Source organism: Parasteatoda tepidariorum, chromosome 9 (genome assembly GCF_982258835.1).
Source record: "Parasteatoda tepidariorum strain Cologne lab strain chromosome 9, Ptep-v5.0, whole genome shotgun sequence".
NCBI classification, from domain to species: domain Eukaryota; kingdom Metazoa; phylum Arthropoda; class Arachnida; order Araneae; family Theridiidae; genus Parasteatoda; species Parasteatoda tepidariorum.
The window spans coordinates 89471698-89495441 of NC_141763.1; the positions used below are offsets into that span (position 1 = coordinate 89471698).

The 23744-nt window shown below is 28.6% G+C and overlaps 2 protein-coding genes across 4 annotated transcripts in view; both read left to right on the top strand.

Annotated features, from left to right (window-relative positions):
- The window catches only part of LOC107437369 (uncharacterized), a 46539-nt gene extending 42968 nt beyond the window's left edge, over positions 1 to 3571 (top strand). For all 3 annotated transcript variants that reach the window (XM_016049351.4, XM_071186747.2, XM_016049352.5), the window contains exons 6-7: positions 1184 to 1247; positions 2806 to 3571. In XM_016049351.4, coding sequence (XP_015904837.3) covers positions 1184 to 1247; positions 2806 to 2852 — 111 coding nt within the window. In that variant the 3' untranslated portion in view covers positions 2853 to 3571. The remainder of the gene's footprint in view (positions 1 to 1183; positions 1248 to 2805) is intronic.
- A 6237-nt stretch (positions 3572 to 9808) lies between these two features.
- On the top strand, positions 9809 to 23112 carry Nop60B (dyskerin pseudouridine synthase 1 Nop60B). The gene is made up of 13 exons (XM_087152319.1): positions 9809 to 9934; positions 11524 to 11576; positions 12869 to 12955; positions 13672 to 14013; positions 14183 to 14309; positions 15142 to 15272; positions 17077 to 17220; positions 17510 to 17630; positions 18745 to 18863; positions 19933 to 20033; positions 20153 to 20228; positions 22073 to 22204; positions 22982 to 23112. Exons 1-13 carry the CDS (start codon positions 9901 to 9903, stop codon positions 23033 to 23035), a joined length of 1521 nt encoding a protein of 506 aa, XP_087008445.1. The 5' UTR covers positions 9809 to 9900; the 3' UTR covers positions 23036 to 23112.
- The last annotated feature ends 632 nt before the right edge of the window (positions 23113 to 23744 follow it).

The following is a 23744-nucleotide window of genomic DNA, read 5'->3' on the forward strand; positions in this document are numbered from 1 at the left end:
TAATTTTCAAACTTTAGGTAGATGTAACTTAGATAAAAACATGTATTAAAATAAAATATCATTCCCTCACTATTAGTGTCATTCCCTCACTTTTTAAATAGTGAAAATAATTAATTTACTTATTAATTAATTTGAAAAATGAATTAAAAAATTAATAAATTAATTTAGTAAATTAATTAATTTATTTATTTAATTTATTTATTTATTTAATTAATTTATTTATTAAATTAATTAATTATTATAAATTAATTAATTATAAATTAATTATTTAAAAATTTATTAATTTAAATATTAAGTATAATTTATAGGATATATACTTTCTTTATAATGTCATTACATATTTCTATTAATATAAAAAGTTTCAGAGCTTTTTATTCACTTTACTTTTTTGGGATTTTATGAACTGAAAAATGACAGTTTTCGTGAGAATGACCCATATAGTATATATAAGCTAAAAGTACGAAGAAAACATGGAAAAAAATATATAATTTTTTTAAAGAGAAAAAAAAATTATTAAATGAACTATTTTTAAAAATATTTAAAAATTAATTTCAAAGCCGGATTGCAAAATAAGGAATAATCTCGTTACACTATTGCTCACACGTTAGCATCCGCAGAAAAAAAAATACCGCTCTAATAGGTGCCCTCTTTTTTTTTTTTTTTTTTTTTTTTTTTTTTTTTTTTTTTTTACGGGCATATTCGTGTGAGCTTATAACGAGATTATATATTTTCCTCATTTTGTTTTCCGGCTTTTAAATTCCAATTTTTTTTAAATTTTTCAATTATTTTTAAAAATATTTAATTTAGTAATTGTTCTTTAAAAACTTTTTTATTGAACTTTTTTCTTTAAAAAATTATTTTTAACTTATTTTATGGGTTTTATGTACTTGCAGCTTATGCGCAGTAAATAAAACTATTAACTTATCTTTCTTCGTTAATCACTATTTTCTTTTATTCTTTTTTTGTCTTTATTGTATTTCATATCACGAAATAATTACAAAATTGTACCCTTCGTTTGCCTAAAAAGTTTTAAAACATTTATTTAATTGTGCAAAAATTGTTTTGGAGGTAAATTTAAAAAAAAAAATTAAAGTAAAATCTTTTTTACTGTGCGTGTTGAATTGTATGTTTTAAAGATTAATAACGACTGATTTTATAATACATATTTCCTTTCAAAATTTAGGTAAAAAGTGAAAAATCAACACCCATTAAAGCTGCTAACGGTGGAGATCTTAAAATTTTTGCAGGTAAAATTTTATTTTCTCTTGAATTAAATTGTTTGTATTCCAATGTTAAATCTTTGCTTATTGCATTGGATGAAATAATGGACTAAACCGCAAAATTGTCATTTTTGCGGGTTTTAAAAATTAATTTTCTTCCGATTGGCTTAAGAATTTAGCAGCCTATATTTTAATGATGTAGTTTACGTCATTGGTTGTGAGTACTTTGACAATTTTTATTTTTAAAAAAAGTGGCCTAGTGAATGAAAAATGCTCTAAAATACTTACCTTTCAGTTGATTTAAAACTCAGTTTTTTTATAATCAAACGTATTCGAACAGTTTTACATTTTTTTTTAAGAATCCATTATATAATTATTATATTGATAGCTGATGTTTTTTTATACTGCTTATTGCCATATTTACTATTTTTTAATGATTAATTTTGATAATAGTTTTAGGGATTCAGTTACCAAAAGAACCGATCTGGAAGTTTGTTGAAAATTGAATCGTTGAAAATTTGTTATTTTTTAACTCTTTCCGGAACAGCAAATTGAAAATTTTAGGCAAGACATTGGCAATGAACTATTGCTCTTTTTTGCTTTAAGAATAGTGGTTGCTAAACCTTTAAAAGCAATTAGTTTTACATTTCTAGTGGTTTGTAGCATTTGTCGAATTAGCATTGCCAGACCGACTACGCAGCATCGAAATCCCCTCGCATTCCTCATCATCGCAAATTCTCTTTCGCCACCTTCATTACTAATTTAAAAGTTAAAAAAGAAAAAAAAGGAAAAAGTGAGTTCAAGCAAAATCTAGAGCAAGCAATAAGTTTCAATTTCTGAAAAAAGAAGAAAATTTTTTTTTTTCAATATATAAAAATGAATTGAAAAATGAATATATAAAAATGAAACTATTGAAAGAGAACTTCTCCATCACGTGGTCCTAAATTATTTTCTTATTTATTTTCATTTTGATATTTTAAAATTTTCTTTTCAGTATTTGAAACTTACCTTAGGTTTATCGGAACTCACTTTTTCTATGCTTTAAATTTTAACTTAGTTACTGAGGTAAAAGAGAATTTGGGACGAAAAATTTCTTTCACGGTAGGACGTCCTCTTAGGAGAGGTCACTGCAGGAAAAAAAAAAACATTCTCGCAACATCAAGTTGTGGGCCGGGGGGGGGGCATGGAGGTTAAAGCTCCACAATTTCGTGACCAACAGCATGATTGTGACAATGTGGTCGGCACTGCTCTCAGACCGCCTTACCTTCCTAGACCAGCTGGTATCCATCGATCTAAAGCTGGGTAGGCTGCAAGCCGCCACTTGGGATCGAACCCCAGTTCCTCACAATGACAGGTCAGTGTCATAGTGACTGAGCCATCGCGGCTCATTGCGGAAAATTGTGTATAAATTTGTCGCTTATAAACGACGATCGTTCCAAGCAAGAACTCGGACATAAGCAAATAACCTTCATTTCCCTTAATGCCAAGACAATTTATTAGCTCGCCAAAAAAAAAAATAATTGCGTTTTTTTTTTTTTAATTTTTATTAATAAATTGTTTTAATTATTAAACTTTATCTTTTCAGGCCCTGGAAGAACACTACGGCCTAGAACTGTAGCAGCCGAATCCTAATTTTTGTATTTATTTTCAACTGTGATAATCATCCCTATATATATATTGTTTATATTGTTAAAAATGTTGTTAGAATTTATCTTGGAAATGTCACATGTCACGTTAACAACAATTTTTTTCTCCATTTCACTAGAAATATATATATTTAGAATATTTCCTTTTTTTACTGGATAAAACGACTCACTCTTAATAAGTAAAAACTTTCAATTGAACATTTAAAAGTACGTTAGTAGTCTAATTTTTATGCTGACATTAAATTTTTAAAAAAAAGTTTTATTTTTAATATAATTCAGACTTTAACTGTACCGTCTAGTGATATTTATGTGAGATGCAATATTATTGTAGTTTGAACCATTGAGTTCGTTTTTTTTTAAAAAAAATTTATGGAGAATTATACTTTTTAACTTAATTAGAATAATGTAGTTAAAATTGAATTAGTTCGTAATTTATTCCACTTTTTGGCCATATTTCTTTAGACACCTTTCATGCGTGCCTTTTATATCGTCCATCAAAGAAGGTGCTTATAAAATTTCTTCAGACCAAATATGGTAGCAAATAAACTTTCGTTTATTTAGATTAAATCTTTGTTTGAAAAGCATTTAGAATGTTAGAGGACATGAAAAGCACTTTGGCTTTTATGTTTGGTTTTTCATCTGTGTTGTAGCATTTTTTTTCTACTATATGGATATTTTGTACATTAAAAGTAATGTTTGAAATTATGATTGCATTTTTTATTTCATTTCTTTATATGCCAAATTGTATGCTTTCTCCAAAAATAATTTATCCTGTATATATGTTGAGTAGTAAATTACCCAGAAGTAGCTGAATGGCAACAAACAGAAAGTTTAAGTGAGTGAAAAAGTTACAGCACTTAATAATTTCTTCTGATTATTATCTGTACTCTTACATTGTTATTTCCCATCACTACACAGAATTATAAGTTTTTAACAATTTTACTGTGAGTTAAATTTAGATGTCAGAGCTTAAAGTTTAGATCTGTGTTATGCTTCCACTTTTCGAGAACTGTCCAATAATAAGCAATGTTTATTGTTATTGATATTTCAAACAATGTAATACAAATATTTCTTGTAATATAGTAAAAATGTAAAGTGCGCAAAGAAAAAAACATTTTGAATAACTTTTCATCTAATGAGTGGATCTTCTTGTTCTAGAACCTAATCTTAATGGATTAAAAGGATGACTTCAAATACACTGATTATTTAGAGCAGACGATATTTTAAGACGAAATAGTAGCAAAAAAGTACTTTATCTGAATAAACATGCCATTTTTTCGACGGATTTGGATTTCTGACCCCCAAAATAAAAGGGATAGCTGAAATCTGGGAAATATGGTCTTAATAGTTTGGTCAGAAAAGTGGTCCAAAGTTTGGATCCTTTAATTTTATTTTTTGCGTATTTCGCCATCTATCGAAAACTCTTTAAACTAATTGAAATTTTTTGCACAGAATTAGGAAATTCATTTGCAAAAGGCAAAGATGTATTCATTTATCCGTGCAAAAAAACAAATTCTAGTAGGAAAAAAAAAACATTTTTTATTCAATTTAAAAATAATCGAAAGAATTTTAAATCTTAAGGTCTACAATTTTAACATTTTAAAGACTATTTTACAGGGAAAAATACAAAATTTGAACAAAATCGATCTAACAGTTTCTGAGTAATCGAGTTTTAAATATACTTTTTTTTTAAATTAGATTTCTCGGGAACTATTTGATTTCGCTCAAATTTCGTACTTTTAATGGTGATATGATAAATAATTAAACACTTTTTTGCGGACAAATACAGAGTGGCCAGTGAAAACCGTCCCTGATATATATTTCACGAATCATCATCAAAAGTGAGAGAGAATAAAAATCAAGCATGCATGTCCCAAATTAAAATTTAAGCACAGGAAGAAAAAAAAAACGAAACCGCTTTTAAAATATGACAAATCACAATGCAGAGAGCAGCAGATCAAGTTGATTAAGATTGGGGTGATTAAATTGTAAAACTCCAAATATTGTTTAGCATTAAAAAGGTGAGGACGTAGCCTTTAATGTAATTAAATTAAACGTTAAATAAATTTTAGGATAAGAGTGTGAGATGCACGCTCGAAAAAAAAAATCAGCATTCTCAAGTGTTAGTGAGTATAGGCAGGCACCCTCTATAGATTTTTGAAGAAAAAAATTTAACTTTTCACACATAAAAGTTACGTATCCATTAAATTTATGGAAGTCTTTCAAATTTCCACGATGCTACGTGAGAAAAAAATTTCAAGTTTAATTCAAACAACGAATTATCTGAAGTCATCAATCAACGAATCATCAAAAAATTAATTTCATTTCATCTGATTAGATGCTAGTTTTATTTTATTTATTGATTGGATTGATTAGGCATAAAGTTTTGTTTACTATACCTCTATCCACTTCATTGTTCACTTTTCAAGTTTAACAAATAAATGAATTTTAAATAAGTTTATCAAATGTTATGATTAAGATTTTTTTTTATTTTGTACTACTGTATAATTATTACTGTTTAATTTTGTACTAAAGCGTTATTCCCAAAATATTTAATTTCTATCCAACACATTCGACGAGTTTTGACGATCGCCAAATTATTTGTTATTCAATTCGTCTTACAATGAAAAATATATCTTTATCATGACTGCGTATTGATAATTTTTTACACATTTATTTATATCAAATGGTTCATTATTTATTAGCTACAATAAAGCATGCCCTCTACAGCCCATTGAGGGCCAGGGGGTTCATGGAGGTTAAGGCACAGAGATCGCGTTTACTTCTACACTAGTGTGAAAAAATTAAGGACGAAGTGGTTTTTCGAGTGTAAGTTTAAACAGCAGTGTTGGAAATCGATAAAAATCATACCATAGGATCCTCAAAATGTAAGAATATAAGAAAGTAAGCAACTTGCTGAAAAATTTAATCCCCAAGAACTTTATTGAAATATAGGCTTAAAACACACGTGTACAAATGACAAGAAAATTCCAACATTTAGTATGAGATATAGTCACCTCTGACTGCTATTCAAGATTGACATCGTCGGCCCATGCTGAGGACCAGGTTGTTAACGAAGCTCTTGAGGAATTGCTGCCCATTCCTATTGTAGTGCTAATCGCAGCTGCGGAATAGTTGTTGCCGGCTTGGGACGTGCTGCGAAGCGTCTTCCTAGAGTGTCCCACGTGTGTTCAAATGGATTTAAATCCGGGTATCTCGCCGGCCATTCCATGCGTGCAATATCTTCTCTCTCCGACAGTTCTGTGACAGCCACGGTACGATGAGGTGTAGCATTATCGACTATGAACTCAGAACCCACAGTACCTCTAAAAAGACGTACAATAGGAAGAAGAACCTCGGTGCAATAGCGGGCACCAGTGACTGAACCACCTTGGAAAATGTGTAGATCAGTACGGGTACCAAGCATGATACCGCCCCATACAAGAACTCCGCCTCTTCCAAATGGATCTCTTTCGATGATTTAAGAGGGGTTATTACGCATTCCTCGCTCTTTCCAGATGTGTATGCGTTCAGAATTACTGCTCAGACTTAATCTGTTCTCATCCGTAACTAAAGAGTACTCCATCCCATTGCTCATCTGTCGAGTCGTTGTGTGTCTTTGTGCTTATCTGTCGAGTCCACATTAAACGGAGTCTCCGGTGAACTGGCGTTAATGGAACACATCGTACTGGCCACCGTGCAAATCAACCACCTTTTTTCAGTCTTCTGGCCATGGTAAAACGCGATATCGGGCATCTAGTACTTAGCTGTGTGTGCCTAGTGATTTTTCTTGCTGTCAGTTATATGTTCCTTTAGGACTATATACCGGTCGTCTGCTGCCCTGGTTGTGCTAGGACGAATTCTACTAAAACTTCCGGACAGCTGTACCTGTCCTCTGAAATGTGTTCCAAACTCGTGAAACGATACTGTGGACAAACCCGAACTCCGCACCCACACTGGTCACACTTCGACCTTCTTCCAACTTCCCAATGATTCGTCCTCACGTAAACTCATCCATATGTCGTCTTCTGTGTTGTCTGTTGTCCATATCACACAGTGACAACAAATTCACTTCGTTTAAACTGATATATACCGTGCAATACCATTCACATAAATACTAAGCTTCCTCTGCCAGCTCGTTTGATTTCCTTACAACAAGCCCCTCTACTTTACCTTACCTGACTTCGCTAGTTTTTCCATTTCGTCCTTGATTTTTGCATATCAGTCTATTACAAGCTGGCACCTATCGATTTGAAACTGAGTGGGCGCCACGGAAGGCTGGTGATCGAACCCCAGTTTACCGCAACAGTTCCACATTGATTAACCTCTGAGCAATCACGGTTCATTGACTAAAATAATTAAGCATGAAATTGTGAAATTAGTAATATATTGGTGGGAAAAAATTAACTTATTGGGGAAATATTAGCAACAAAATATTATTATTATTATTGAAGCAAATGAATGCACAACGCGAACGGGGCAGAATATCTTAACTGTTTCGGTTTGAATGTTTATGTTTGCCTCATGAGTAAGGTGATTCTCGAAGCAAGGAGTTAGGTTCAATAAGTTCGATCACGTAACGAACTCTTCTTTATGTATGTTTGAGGAATGGAAAACTTCTTCGTACGTTTAAAAAAGACTTTATGAGGACGCTTTGGCTTAGTTATCGGTTAGCAGTTAACTTAGCTGCGTTGTAAAATGAAAATTCGACTAGTTGTCTATTACATACTTATTTGCTCGGCTTCCCAGAAATATAAGTTCGCAGCTCCCCTGCTCAGATTTGTATTTGTTCAATTCGCATGAGAGACCATTTTCACATTGGGTGTGATTCTTTCAGTGGCGCAAAAAACAACTTCGCGGTGCGGGGGTGCGCACGATCACAATCTGTGGAAGACCTGAACATAATAAAAAAAAGTTATCATTTTTTTTTTTTTTTAAATAACCGGAAAATTTGAATTATACTTTCTGTCTGTAAGCATTATTTCTCGATCGTTTCTCTAAATACGTTTACCTAAGTGTATCTTGTTACTTTGTTTTGACTTATACTCGTTTTTCCAAGTATTATATCTATATTTTTTCTAATTTATTTCATTTTATAACCGTCCATAAATATCCGACTTAATTTTAGATATACGACTACTAATGTTCAACTTCGTAGCCTTATAATTTTGAACCCAATCCAGAAGACAAGAGAACTCTTTGAGCAAGTAACGGGAGACATTTGCCTTCGTGAAGAACTATTTTATGGAACTAACCCACATTATATGCGGGCACATATATCCAAGAAATAGTATGCTTCGCAAATAGTCAGCTGTTTTGCATCGAATAATTTTAAACAGCAAAATGCTTTTAATTTTTTAACAAGATTTAATTCTCAGTAAGCTGGCAGATATTCTAAGTTTTCTTTCAAAAAGTAATTTTACTTTAAAGGAAAATCTAAATTAAAATACTAAAAAAAAAGTTTTTCTATATTAATTAAAAAATAATATGTGTGATAGCGTAAAGAAAACAATTTTGAGAAATGTTAAAATACAATTAAATAGTTGATAAAATAGTTCTGCGAAACACGCGTGGTCAAGTAATTAAAGAATTTATTTTAAGATTAAGACGATATATAAGATGTTGAGAAATTTCAAGATGTTTAAAAATTTTGACTACGCATTCGTAATAATAATTATAAAATATATATTGAAGAAATTGATAAATATATTATTTCGAATTCATGTATACGTGTGTATATTATTAAAATTGCATCAATTATTGAAAGAACAAACAATAAAATAAAATTAATAAAAGCTGATATATAATCACATTATATTCGGTATTTTTAAACGAATAATTTTGTTTTTAATAAAAGAAATAAATTACATAATTACTAAGCGCAAATGATGAATTAATGATATTAAATAATTATGGTGAGCTTGAAGTGAAAATTTATTTTAGCTATTTAGAGATTTATTGTTAAAGAGATGACATGGTTGCTAGATTTAGAAAGAACTCTCTTCATTGGCAGTTCTGATTTGGCCTCTTTTTACTTGTTTATTACTATTTGTTCTTGGTGCAAGCCGTGCACCATCATACGTTAGCATATTGTTCGAGCAGGTAGATTTAGTTTATTTTACAAATTATCATTCAAGTCTACATTTCGAAGTTGGTATATTGTTAACAGGGTAAGAAGTGTTTTATAACGATTATCTTTTCAAATGAAAGGAAGGAATGAAGGTCTTGAAATGAAAGGTTTTCAAATAATGATTCTTATAACGATTATTTTTTTACGCACAAATAATAAATCACGTAACGAATACAAGGAGTACTATTCAAGAGTGTCTCAAAGCACGGTGATCACGTTGTGAGCCAAACTGCTTCAAAACACATCAAAAACATTAATTAGAAAGTATCGGCAGAGCTTGTAGCACTCTTTAGTGAGAAAATACCATCCACGTGATTGTACGAAACTCTTAGGAAGCATTTATGGTAGAGCCCCTGAATTAGACTATCCTAGTATAGTAGCCTTAGTTTATGCGATTATCCTAGACGAGCATGCAAATGTTTAGAAATGACATTCAAAACGTGCCACTCGTGCATGCGTGAATCGCATTGACGTACGATCGCATATGCGAATCGTATACAGTAGGAATGCTACGTCGGGGTGAACGCGATTGAGCTGATATGAAAATTTGATTAGAGAGAAACTCTCTCCCGCAAAAAGCTCTAGAATCACGTTCTTCTATTTTTTCGATGGTGATTGGAGGTGCGACAATTGTGAGAATGCTTATTTATCTGTGGCTTCCAAAGAATCGCACACACGTCTTGGATCTTTGAATGCAGTGAAGGTCCAAATTCTTCTTCTCACGTGCAGTGAAAACGGCCTTCTTTTCGATGGGCCACCGCTGAAATAAAACTTCCAGGGGGTCTCATCCAAATCGATTAATCGCTATCTTTGTTTTAGTTATTACATGTGGTCTCTGTTGTTAAAGTAATGTAGCCGGTGTTTACATAGTTAAGAAAATTAGTTATTATATATTATTATAAATATGCAGGCTTCTGACGTTTTAGGAATGGATCCAGGTTAACTTTATTTTACATTATTTGTATTTTATATTGTAATATATGTATCTGATAACTTGCCTATACGACAATCAACTTATTCCCACGTTGATGTCCTTAAAGGTTTTAATATCTTAAAATATATCAATAAAAATTTACAATCAATGTAATTGCCTTTTCTACTTTTAATTTGCATGTAAAATTGCATTCATTCTTAGATCGTGTTTACTCTTTCCTTCATGAATTTTCGAATGTTTATTATGCATAGCTCCATTTTTTTCACATTTTATTTTAGATTTAATAAACATGCTATAACTATTAAATATGTAAAATATTTATTTTTACATGTTATATAACTTATGTCTCTAAAATAAAGAAAATGCTTTTATGAAATAAGCAAATCCAATCGTGCATTTGATTTTTTTCTGAAACGGAACTTAAAGTTTTATGAGATGTTTGAGACAATAAGATGAGCTGAACAGCTTTTAAAAGCGTTAGACTAGATGGTTGCAAAAATTATTCATTTTCAACAGTTAGTTGGTACAATTAAAATAAACTCCATTTACAAAGAATTACTTCAAAACTAATTTGAAATTTAGATGTGCTGTTCAATATGCGTGACAAAAAAAAAAGATGTAAATTTTTCACTCCAAATATGAATGCTTGTTCAATGAGATTTTCCCTAAGCATAACAGGTCAGGGAAAACCTGAAATTGTCAGGAAATTTTATTTTAACTCTGAAAATCAGGGAACCTTGAAATTTTTTTAAAAAAAAATCTGGTAAATTCCTGTATTATACCTGGAAAATAACCAGTCTTAGATTTGTATGTAATAGTAATAAGTTATTGATATTGAGTTAATTAATTCTATTGTAATTATTTTTTAAATTTCTCTTTATAGTGAAACTTTTCCATTTTCATTCTAATGCTCACAAAACTAATATTTGACTTTAATAATTTTAAAAAAGTTTTCTGATGGAAAATTGCATGGTATAAATAAAATATGGTATGGATTATAGATAAAATGTCCTTAGTAACAATTTTACCTTGTCCCCAGTTGGTCTCAATATGGATCCTATAAGAACAAACATCAAAGAACCAATATCAGGATCCCTAGATTTTTTAATATTGGCCAATATAGAACCTATATTTGCTAAATAATGGTTATAAAATATCGGAGAATCTGACAATTCTATAAAAAACTGATATTGGTTGTAAAGTGGCTGCAAAATATCGGATGAATCGAAAAATTCTATGTAAGGCCAATATTGGAAAAATAACGGCTCTTTGAATAATTATAGAGCCAAGATTCGTGAATATTAGCCCAATGAGGGTCCAAGTTTTTTTGCTACTTGGGATTGTGTGGATCTCTATGAAATTGAATTTTGATTAAACCTATTAATTTTATTTAATAAGAATTCATAAATTTGCAGTATTCAATTTAAAATATCTTAAATTTAACAAAAGAAATATTAATATATTTTTGCTAAATTTTAGGATGAAAATACATCTTAATTAAAACAAATTTTAGTGATTCTAAATTTATAAGTCAAAATGTCTGTACATTTAATTTAGAATTTTAAATTGTTGACTTTTGAATTCTTTCTTTAGATACTAGCAAAACACCTGAAAAGAAGAAGAAAAAGAAGTCCAAGACTCTTGGAGTATTATTATTTTTTATCCCTCTTATTTTGTATTAAGTTTGTAAATTACTTGATTCATTCTATAGTCATTTCTTTTCACTGTTGTATTATACTATAAAATGTATTTAATGTGTTGCTTAATTTTAAAACTTCAAGTCTTTTTTAACTCTAAAATGTATTTTTTTATCAGGTTAATCTTTTTTTATATTCAGTAGTTATGTGTGTACATATATATATATTAAATATTCAATTTTATGTAGATTTGAGAGTAGTTAAAAATGTAAAAATGGGCCTAGTTCTAAAAACATTTTTAACTTGATTTTTCTGTAAAAAAAATTTATGCTATTCAGGTTGTGAAAAATTTGGATGGTTTAATAGTTATTATATGTTTGTTTTATAATTTGTGAAATTCTTTTTGACATAATTACTTATTTTATCTAAAAGACTTTTAGTGTTGCTGTTAAACCTTCATATGTATATAGCTGAATTGGTAATCCTACATTTTCAAATTAATTTCTCATTGTCTCTAATTTTGATCCCTTGGATTATAATAGGATCAAAATCGTATTGATTTTATTCCTATTGATTTCATATGATATATATTCCGGTTTGCTCAAAAGCAATTAATGTTAATAATAATAAAAGAAGTAGAGACATCAGTTTAATCTTCAATTATCTAAAAGACTTTTAGAGTTGCTGTTAAACCTTCATATATAGCTGAATTGGTAATCCTACATTTTCAAATTAATTTCTCATTGTCACTTATTTTGATCCTATTACATGATTATAATAGGATCAAAATCCTATTGATTTCTTATAATATATATTCCGGTTTGCTCAAAAGCAATTAATGTTAATAATAATAAAAGATGAGACATGCTTACTCACCTTTGCGAAGAAAGTTAGATATCCTTTAATCAATTATGCTAGTTATTTCAGAATCCAGAGCACTAAATATGAGGGATGAAAAATAACTATTTATTAATGTAGCTATTGCAAAAGATCTCTGTTGTTTTTTAATCGGCTTCATTTGTTGTTAAAGTGTTGTGCTGAATAAAATCAATAAAGTCAGAAAAATGATTTGATTTTAATAAAGCGATTTCTTTTTGATTTTAATAAAATGTTATTTTGAGAAGATAAAGAGTTGTTAATTTAAAAAATATATTTCCATCTTGTATTAATATGCTTTAAACCTTTAAATGCTTTCTCTAAAAAAATTTTTTTTACACAATTTAAAATGGCCTTATGTGCAGTTTGAAACTGTTTTTTATTGATATTTAAAAAATGAAATTATAATTTTAAATCTGTTTTAGGAAATACAATGCGAAGAAAATTTTATGCTTTCTCCCTCTGAAAAGCCAGCCACATTAAACAGTTGTGATTGGCCATTACTGTTAAAGGTAATATTTAACTGCTTGCTTATTGTTTTTCATAGATTATTATTTGTTTCCAATTATCATTTTTCTTATTTGTCTTATTTATATTACCCTGTAATCCTCTAAATGCTATGAAACGTAAATATATTAATTTTTTCCCTGTTGCAAATTTCTATTTCTTTTAATAACCTCGCAAGAGATCTAGTAATGATAATTAAAATATTATCATTTAAAACTAAATTAATTACTGTCTCATATATATTATATTAATTCCCGATAAGTCTGTTAATTCTTAATAAGTCTGTTAAACTTTTTAAAACGCTTTTTCTATTTGGAGTAATATAGAATAATTATTTCTTTTCTTTTTTAATATTTTCTGGTCAAAGATAATCTTCAGTTTATTATATGTCTAAATGAAAAATTAACTCTCCCTCTTTACAATTAATGATGGTGTTGTGCTTGTATAAAAATAATTGTGATTTGATTTTTAGTGATTAAATTATGATTAAAAATTAGTTTATAATTATTAAATATTTTTAACAATAAGAAAACTTGATTTTTAACAATCCTGGATTTTTTATAATAGTTATACTATTGAGTAGATGGTAGTGCAGTTTCCTCTACAAATTTTAATGGTTTTTATATGGTGTATATTTATTCAGATATGTCTATTTTAATTATTTATCCTGGCTGAAATATATTAATTTTTTTTTCTCTGTTTCTTATAATTTTTATTTCAGAATGTTGACAGATTAAATGTCAGGACTAATCACTACACACCTATTCCAAGTGGATGTTCACCTCTTCAGAGAGAAATCCGTGACTATATTACGTCAGGTTTTATTAATTTGGACAAACCTTCCAATCCATCATCACATGAAGTTGTGGCATGGTTAAAGCGAATATTAGAAGTTCCAAAAACTGGTCACAGTGGTACCCTTGACCCAAAAGTTACTGGGTGCCTGGTTGTTTGTATTGGTAGGGCCACTCGTCTTGTTAAGTCACAGCAAGGTGCGGGAAAGGAGTATGTTGCCATTTTCAAGTTGCATAATTCTGTTGAAGATCCTGTTAAAGTTAGCAAGGTATTGTGATTTATCCAATCCCATTATTGTTCAATGGATATACTTATTTGCATATTCATTAAATTTTTTGTCTTTCCTGAATTATTTATGAAAATACTATTTGTTCTAATCTTTGAAAATTAAATACATAGTTTATTTGTTTCATGAAAAAAGTTTTGAATTCGTTTAGGGTCTTGAATTGTTGACTGGAGCTTTGTTTCAAAGACCACCTCTCATTTCTGCTGTTAAAAGACAATTGCGTATAAGGACAATTTATGAAGTTAAGCTGTATGAGTTTGATATGGAAAAAAATTTAGGTTTGTTAGTTTCTTTTTAAAAATTATTTTTTTAATTTAAATTATAAATATTTTTTATAGTATATTTAATATACTATAATAAATATTTATTATAGTTTCGATGAAGGTTGAAGAGCTTTGTTACAGAAATTTTTTTATATAATTGTTTAGTTGTATAAGTTTAGATTTGTTAATTCGATTATTATTGTAAAAAATTCAATAGTACCTATAGATTGATTTTGGTTACAATCCATTAAAATTGTAAAGGTTTTGTTAAAAATATATATATATTTATTGGATTGTAAAATAGTGAAATTTTTTTGTATAATTGTTAAATTTTAGGTTCTTAAAATTTACGCAATTTTTTAGAAAAAATCAACTGTAAATTTCGGTTTGTTATTTCAATTATCATTCATTTAATAGTAAGGGTAATAATTGTGAAGAATTGTACCTTAGAGAATTATATGACTGTTATAATAATAAAAATTCTATCTTCAATTTTCAAATCCTAGATTCATATGTTTCAAGAAACCTTTTATTGTAACTCAACGAAGCTATATGTTAAGGTTTAGTACAAAAGAAAAGCTTGAATCGAGCAATTGTTAAAAATGTATGCATAATTGTTGAATCCTAGCTTTATTCTTAAGGTCCCTGCAACTTTTCAATGAAGATTAAAAAAATTTGTGTGATTAAGTCAGGAATATCTGTTTAGATAAATAAAAAAATAACACAACTTAGACTATATAATTTGTTGAAGCTGAGATGTATTTATTGTTAATCGTTATGTTTCCTACTTGATGTTATTTTATATAAATTAGCACCTAATAAATATTGTGTGTAATTTAATGTACAGGTATATTTTGGGTGAGCTGTGAAGCAGGTACCTATGTGAGGACCATGTGTGTTCATTTGGGCTTGGCCTTAGGTGTTGGTGGTCAGATGCAAGAACTAAGAAGAGTTCGTTCTGGTATTCAAAGTGAAAAGGTAATGATTAAGTTATGCATTGAAACCATATATTGAAAGACACTGATATTGAATTGTTCTATAAATCTTTTTAAACTTTTTGAGTCCGCTAAATGCATACCTGCCAAGTCTCCTGTTTACCCATATATTCTCAAATTTGAAAAAAAAAGAAAAAAAAATTTTAATAAAATATCCACTGATGGCAAAAATACTTCTCTTAATCCTCAACAGATAGTGCTATAGCCAGCACTGCAGTATGTTGAATGTTTATAGTTTAAGTAATTATAAATAATGGTTTTAAAAATATTTCGTATATTAAGTATTCGTATTCCACTCTAAAAAATGTCGATCGTAAAATCTCCGATATTTCCAATGTTGGCAGGTACGTAAATGTCTAGAATGAATACGTATAACATCATGTCTGATGTTACTGATATCTGATACGTATAACATCGTAATATTTTAATTAAAATAATGCAGCTTATATAATCATGTCAAATCATTACCCAGTGATTACTTTCTATATTTTATAAAACTCTAGTATTTTTGTCGCTGAACAGATTAAATGTAACATTTCTTGCATCCACAATGAGTTTAAACAAACTAGAATATAAGTTGGAGAGAAATGGGAGGCTGAAAATGAGTTCCCACAGTCCTTAAGTCACTCTTATAAGTGAGCTCTTATCCTCCCACTGGCCACTAAAAAAAAAAAAAGAAGAAGAAAATTCTAAAAATTGTAATGAATTAAATAAATGTGTGTGATAAAGTAGTAACATTTTTTTAAAAATTTTCACTTGTATTAAAAAGTAAATAGTTCCATGATAAATACAATTCTATTAGTACTTGCAATACAATGAAATTGTTTTTTTTTAAGTAAGTAATCCACTCTGTCACTGAGGGTATAAGTGTATTTGATGATAAATAATTATGCTTCTTTAACTATCCTTAATTCTTTAAAAAGGTGTGTAATTTTTGCTTTGATAAAAGATTGAGAACACTGTAAATACAAACAGATATATTTGTTAATTTTTGCTTCAATAATGCTTAGTAATAGTTAATGTGGTTAAGAGCTTTGTTTTATCCATAAAGATTTGCCCGAGATTCACTGTTTATATAATTGAATCATTTATTTATACACTATTTATATAATTATTAACTATTTGTGTAATTGATATAATGGAATTCCAAACAAGTTAGATATTTAGAATTTGTTTTCTCAGGAACTATTCGACTGATTGTGGTCAAATTTTGTGTAATTGCTGTGTAAAATTATATTTTTTGAAATGACCCAAAAATTTTATACCTTACAATTCAAACATTTTTTCAACCATTATAAATGATCATCATAATAAATATTTACCGCAATTTTTTTTTTCTTCCTTAGAATTATGTTTGAATAAACGAATTTTGTAACTGAGTACGAAAAATTTTCAGCTCACTTCCAAATTTCTTCAATCTCTTCATAACGAAATACTGATGAAGTAAAATTGACATTAAAAAGTCCAATTTTTGGGGCACTCTCCTGTTCAGACGATTGGAACTATATTTCCTAGATAGCAGCTGCCCCTTATATAATCCAAATTCATCGAGAGAGAAAGAACTATGTTCATTCAGAGAAAGTACATTTTTGTGTCTGATTTCGTAATTTAAAATGTCTGCGCTTACTAGTTTCCATATTAAAAATTACCCTCTTGAGCCTTTTGAGTTTTAGTCCTAGAACATGAGGATCCAAACATTAGATCATAAGTTATTCATGAATGCACTGTACATAATTTAAATACACAATGTACATAAATTAAAAATAGGTGTTTTGCATCTTTTCCAGCAAAGTCTATACACAATGCATGATGTTTTAGATGCCATGTATGTGTACAATAACCACAAAGATGAATCTTATCTACGAAGAGTTATTCAACCACTTGAGGGATTGCTTGTGACCCATAAAAGAGTTATTGTGAAAGATTCTGCCGTGAGTAACTAAATCTTTAATCTAATAGTTTTCATAAATGTTTTATTATCTCATTAAAATTTTACTAATATGAGCTAGGTATAATTATTTTAATAATGATATTATTTTATAATTATTAAATTATATTAGTGTATTTGAAGAGATATTAGTAAAAAGTGAAAGAAAGTTTTTTTTTTTTTTTTTTTACCTGATACACTTGGTAATTTTCGATGGTTTAATTTTTTTTTTTTTTTTTTTTTTAACTGAGCTTTTGAACATTGCTGCATTGATTTTATCATTTTTATTTTAGGTAAATGCTATCTGTTACGGTGCAAAAGTGATGTTGCCTGGTGTTCTTAGGTATGAAGACAACATTGAATTGAACCAAGAAATAGTAATTATGACGGTTAAAGGTGAAGCTATCGCTTTGGGTAAGACTAATATGGCTCTTTTCCCTGCTGTATTGGCTTCATATAGTACACAAAACTGCTGTCTGATTTGAAGGGATTCTTTTCTCTTCAGCCTTAAGTTGTTTAAATATTTTGGGGTTAGAGCTGTATTTTATTTGTGCTTTTTTTTAAAAAAAAAATTATTATTTATGTATTATTTTTGTTTTTATTATTACAGTGCATTTTTGCACTTTCAATTTTACGTTCATTTTTAGTTATGTGTTTATTTATATAATCTATCTAGTAAGTTATATGACACAGTACCCATAGGTTCAAGAAATCATTTCCTTTACATTTGTTGAACAAATCAGCATAACTTAAGAGAAATTCAGAGAAATCTCTTATAATGAGTCTTGATTTAACAAGAATTTGGATTTAATGAACACATCTTAAATTTTTGGTTGGTTCAATGTTAAGTCTTGTAGCATAGTTTACTTTTAACGAGCTAACCCCAATTTGACCAAGCAATATTTTTGTGATTCGTAAAATTTCCACCATTCCAATTTAGCTAAAAACCCTTTAAAGACAGCTGAAAATTAGTGTGTTATAAATTCAGCAGAAACATTAATGTTTTTAAAAGCACCTGAACTTCTTTCTTTCAAATGTTGAGTCTCTTATCTGAAGTTATGGTTAATTACCCAAAAAAAGAAACAATAAGGTAGTTCAAATCAAATGAAATAACTTTTTTTATGTTCTACAGAAAAGGAGAAAAGAACGGTATTTTGTTTATATCTTAGAAAATATGTATAAATTTCTACAATATTTTCTGGGTGCCATTTTTTACTAGTCACTTCACTCTCATTATTAGCAATTTCGGCTATATTGATAAGTGATAAACAATCCATTAATCTTTGATGTTAATCTGCTATGGTTACGTCCTATTTCCCAAAACATTCTAAAGTGTCTCATAGGTAAATTGTTATTTAGATTAGCAGTGATTACTTCATAGTTGTAGAGCTAATTTTTTTATTCAGTTTTTTTCTTTCGTAATTAATTCATAATTCTAAGCAATAATCTGAGCTATCTAATTATAAATGAGCTGCACACATTTTAAATTCTGTTAAAAATAGGTTTTTAATTTTACTTTATTTTTTAGGTATTGCATTAATGACCACATCCACTATTGCAAGTTGCAATCATGGAGTCATTGCAAAACTCAAAAGAGTTGTAATGGAACGAGACACATATCCACGAAAATGGGGGTTAGGACCCACAGTATGTATACCTTTTTTTTTCTTCTAGAACTTAATTTTTTCTATTATCGTCTATTGCATATTTTATACCATAAGCTCCCAATTATCCATGGTTGGATAATCTGCTTTTCTTTTATTTATTTATTTATTTTGACGCAACATATAATTTAGAGTTGAATATAAATTCATATTGGTGGAGCTGTTTTGAGAGCAACATACTAGCAAACATTCAAGTTTGTAGCCTAGCTGTTCACAATTAATCAAATAATGGGTTTAGATTTAAACATTGCAACTTCAAGTGCAATACCCATGTAAATAGGAGCATTTAAAGGATGATAATGGTGAGGCATTCATAAACGGAAGAGAAAACATGAGCCATGATTTGCAGCTGTTGAACTACTAATGCAGGATCAAGTTCAATGAATAGATTTCACACCCATCAAAGCATATCAATCCCAGGGTCCAGGAAGAACAGAAAAAACCTGGAATGGTCAGGGAATTTAATTTTGACTCTTTAAAAACAGGGAAAGTTGCAATTTTTTACAAAAAAACCTTGTGCCTGGAAAATAACTAGTCTTAGAATTGTCAAGAACAGTAATCAGTTGTAGAGATTCAAGTTATTCCTCTTTTTCGTGTATCTTTTCCATGTTTCTCTTCTCATTCCATTATATGTTGTGTAGATAAAATATGGTATGGATTTCTATTGAAATTTACCTAATATACCTGGAAAAGTCCAAGAATTTATTTTCTGAAATTGAGTGGGAACCATGAAGCATTCATGCGAATTTAAAATACAGGGTCACAATTCGTATTACCCATTTTTTAAATTCGATATTGCAATTTATATTCACGAGATTTTGAAAATCCAACACCAAGATTTTTGTTGGAGCTAAGTTTTTTCTTAAATTAGTTACTATAATGGTTGGTATTCTCCATTGGTATGTAATTTAATTATAAATCCTATTCAAAATATTATGTTAAATACAAAACATGCATGGTATATAAATTGATACAAGTATATTAACTGAACCTCTGTGTACAACAAAGTCTATTCTATTATTTGTGTAGCTTAATACTGTGTTGTTTCTTAGGCCACCTTAAAGAAAAAAATGGTAAAGGATGGCTTGTTAGACAAGTATGGTAAGCCAAATGAAAATACTCCTGCTGATTGGAGTTCAGTATATAGTGATGTGTAAGTATCCTTGTTTGTTTTATTTATTTTGCTTTGAACTGAAGTGATTGCAGTATTCTATAATTTTGTATTGTGCTTCAAGCATTTCTTGTTTTTCAATGCTTTCTTTTTTTTTACAGTAAAGTCAAAAGTGAAGTTGCTACGCCTGTTGCAAAAATTCGAGAAGTCAAAGTTGAAACGTCCACTCCTATGAAGGTAATTGATCTTTTATTAAAAGAGAATGAAGACACTGTTTTTTCTGTCAGTTATTTTACTTTGGTTCTCAGTTTTCATTATTCTTCGTGATATGTGTTAATATTTGATTTAACTGTGTATATTACTTTAAGAAAAGACAACTTTTTAAAATTTAGTGGTTTTTAAATGAAGTGAGATTCTTGGAGAGATTGTTTTTCTTCACCATGTCGATTTTCGCCATGTATTGCACAAAAGCGTGCTTTTCGTATTGTTCTATTCAACGTTATGGGTTCGATGGATTGGAATTTTCATAGTGTATGAAAATTCCGATCCATTTTACATGTTTGATGAAATACTTGAGAGTCTGGATGTGCATCTACTAGTCTGAGTTCGGTGAGAATTTAGCGTTCTAATGTGCATTTTCTGCTGTATTTTGCGAGATTTCCTCAATTTCAGGCCTCATTTCCACCCTCTGAAATTGAACCGAAAAATCTCTCGATCTTTTAATGGTGGCTAATATAATATATATCCTGGCAGGAAAAGGGTACTTTGTCAGAAGCTAGTTATTTTATCATGGTCATGTCAAGTCTTTGAAAATTATTTTGCCTTTTTTTAATGTATACGAGTGCTTAAAAATATTTTTTGAGTTCTTGAAAAATACATAAAAGTTGCTTATTTTTTGTTGAAAAGATATGGCTATACACCCTGAGATAATTTTTTTAATATTTAAGTAAATATGTTTCCTTTATTTATTTTTTCAATTCTTTATTAAGCACTCTTTTCATATCATTTCTTTATTAAAATTAAACTTATAATATTCTGTTAATAAAAATATCTTGTAATCAATAAATATAAGTCATTTAATTGTATTTGACATAACTTAGCTGGCAATTCTACTGAATTTAATGTTAGAACCATGCTAATTTAATAAATAAATTTTTAGCGGTCAACAAAGAAAAAAGCATTTTTAATGTTAATCTTAAAAAGAGGCATGTATGAATAAAATTAGTCATATGTAACTTGGAACTAAATTTTTATTAGAAAGTGGGTTTCTCACTAAACATGTCTCCAACCAGTCTCTTAGAAGTTCTCCTACCATGAAGCTAACCAAGGGAAGTTTTTATTATTCTCCCGTATAACGAAAATGTGCATTTGTTTCTCAGAAAAAGTTTTTGTGATCAGCAAATTTGCTCCTTGTTTGTTACTTTATCTTTTAAAGGTTCATAATTACTAGGATACTGAGAGAGATTTAAGGATGGACACACTACTATATGAATTTTCTGTCCAACATTGGTTATAAAATTTTTCACACAGTACCTAATAGTTTAAGAATTTCTAATAAGGTAGATCTCATTACATTAATAGTTTTTGGTTGATTAAAAATTGAACTTTAATAATTAAAATGTCATTTTACTAAAAAAAAAAATTCTCCATTTAACATTTTTAAATCTTAATAAGAATTTGAATAAATCAAAAGAAAAATTAATTATAATAAAGTCACTAGGAGCAGTTTGTGGTCTCTACTTCATAACAAAATTTTACATCCAAACAGTTTTCAAATTTCTCTTAGGGGCTTTTTTTTTTTTTTAAATTTGTATGTATGAAATAAGAAGAAAATTTAATATTAGAGAGTAATAAGTTCCTTTAAAATTACATCTTCTAAAATATGTATTCGACAGCAAATTATACCATTTTCCTGCGAATTATACCATTTTCCATCCAATATCCTACGAAGAAGCTATTTTAATTAATAAATTTTTAATTTCATTTCAAAATGTTATCAGTATTTTATTCTTTATTTCAGATCATTTTATAAATTTATTTAGTATTTTACGATTGAAGTTGAATTCCTTTTTCATTTGTAGCGAGAAGTTTCCGAATCTAGTGGAGAAGAGGCAGCTGCTGCCGCTGTTGTAGAAAAGAAAAAGAAACATAAGAAGCATAAACATTCCACGGAACAGGTAGAAGAATCTCCTGCTCCTGAAGTAGATTCCATGGTAAGTATCAACTTTATAAACGCACTTTTAAGCTATTATTAGTTGCCTTTTTATGTTTAGTTTCTAATTATATATTTGATATGGCTTTCTTTTATCATACAAAAACTTTTTTTCACTGTCTATTGGTTTTGCTTTTCCATAATAACAATCTCTTTAATTTAAATAAATGTTTCATATTTATCTTATATTTTCACTATTTAAAGTATGAATTAGGCATGAGATAGTGTATTTTTTCCTCTCCTTTTTTCAAAGCTTTATTCCCATAAATTGATAAATATTAAATGCAAATGCTTGAGATTCGGCTTTTTCTACGTAGTTAATTTAGCATTGGGTTCTTCACTATACAATATAATTATTAAATTGTATTATTTTGTATTGTAATTTAATTAACTTTGTTTCTAACGTTTTATTATGTCAAGAAAATTTGACTGTTTTCCTATTTGTAATAAGTTTCTCTTGTAAAAACTAAAACGCCAAATTTTGATTCCCAACACTTTTGTTTTAATCTTTACATAAATAAAAATCATGTTTACCTGTATAAAAATATTTTTCTATTATATCTACTGTTAAGGTGGATTTTTTGTGGGAAATAATTTTAGAGTTTGCAATGAAATATTTCAGATTGAAGAAAAAAAACATTGGAAGCTGCCTCTTAATATAAGAAAGGAAATTGAATTAATTTTCTTTTTTAAAAATAAAATATATATATTATTTTTACTTATGTTTTGTTAACTTATTATAATTATGAAAACTTAATATTTATTTTCTTTTTCAAAGGGTTCTGAAAAGAAGAAAAAGAAAAAAAAGAAAAGTTCCTCACATGATGAATAATTTCACTACAATTATTGATCCTGAGATCATTTTAGCTGTCATGAATTTGTATAATAAATCACATTGTTTATGTTTTATATTTTTCTGTTTCTTTTTTTTCTTCCAATGCCTATTTCTTAAATATGACACTTTTAGTTTAAGAAACTTAACATACTATTTTATTTTTTTGCCTAGATTGTAAGTATTATCTACCTTTTATATTCACTAAGGACATAAATAATGAATAAATTAGGAGCAAAATATAATATTTTTACATATTCCGATCTGAAAGATCTTACATTTCTGAATAAAAATTTTATTTGAATGAAATAGCTAGGTTTTCTAGAAATGTATAAGTGATTGTTTTTTATTTTAATCTGTTTATCTCGGAATTTTTATGAATATTTTTACAACAAAAAAAATACCTAAGTTTTTTCTGCAATATCCTTGCGGGACTGAGACTTCTAACAAATATTAAAATTTCATATTGATAATATATTGGTTTGTTATGTTTAAGGTAATGATTTAATTTTACTTGGTAGTTTAAAGAAAAATTATGTTGGATAACTACTATAGAATTTTGATCAGCTATACAAATAGTTTAGAATGCTAAAAAGTTTTAATTTTCTTTTTGTTTTATTTGACTAGAAAATTCTATAGCTTCAAAGAATAAAGTTCAATCTTAATTTTTTTTTTTTAACTGTTACAACATTTTGTTACTCTTTTATGA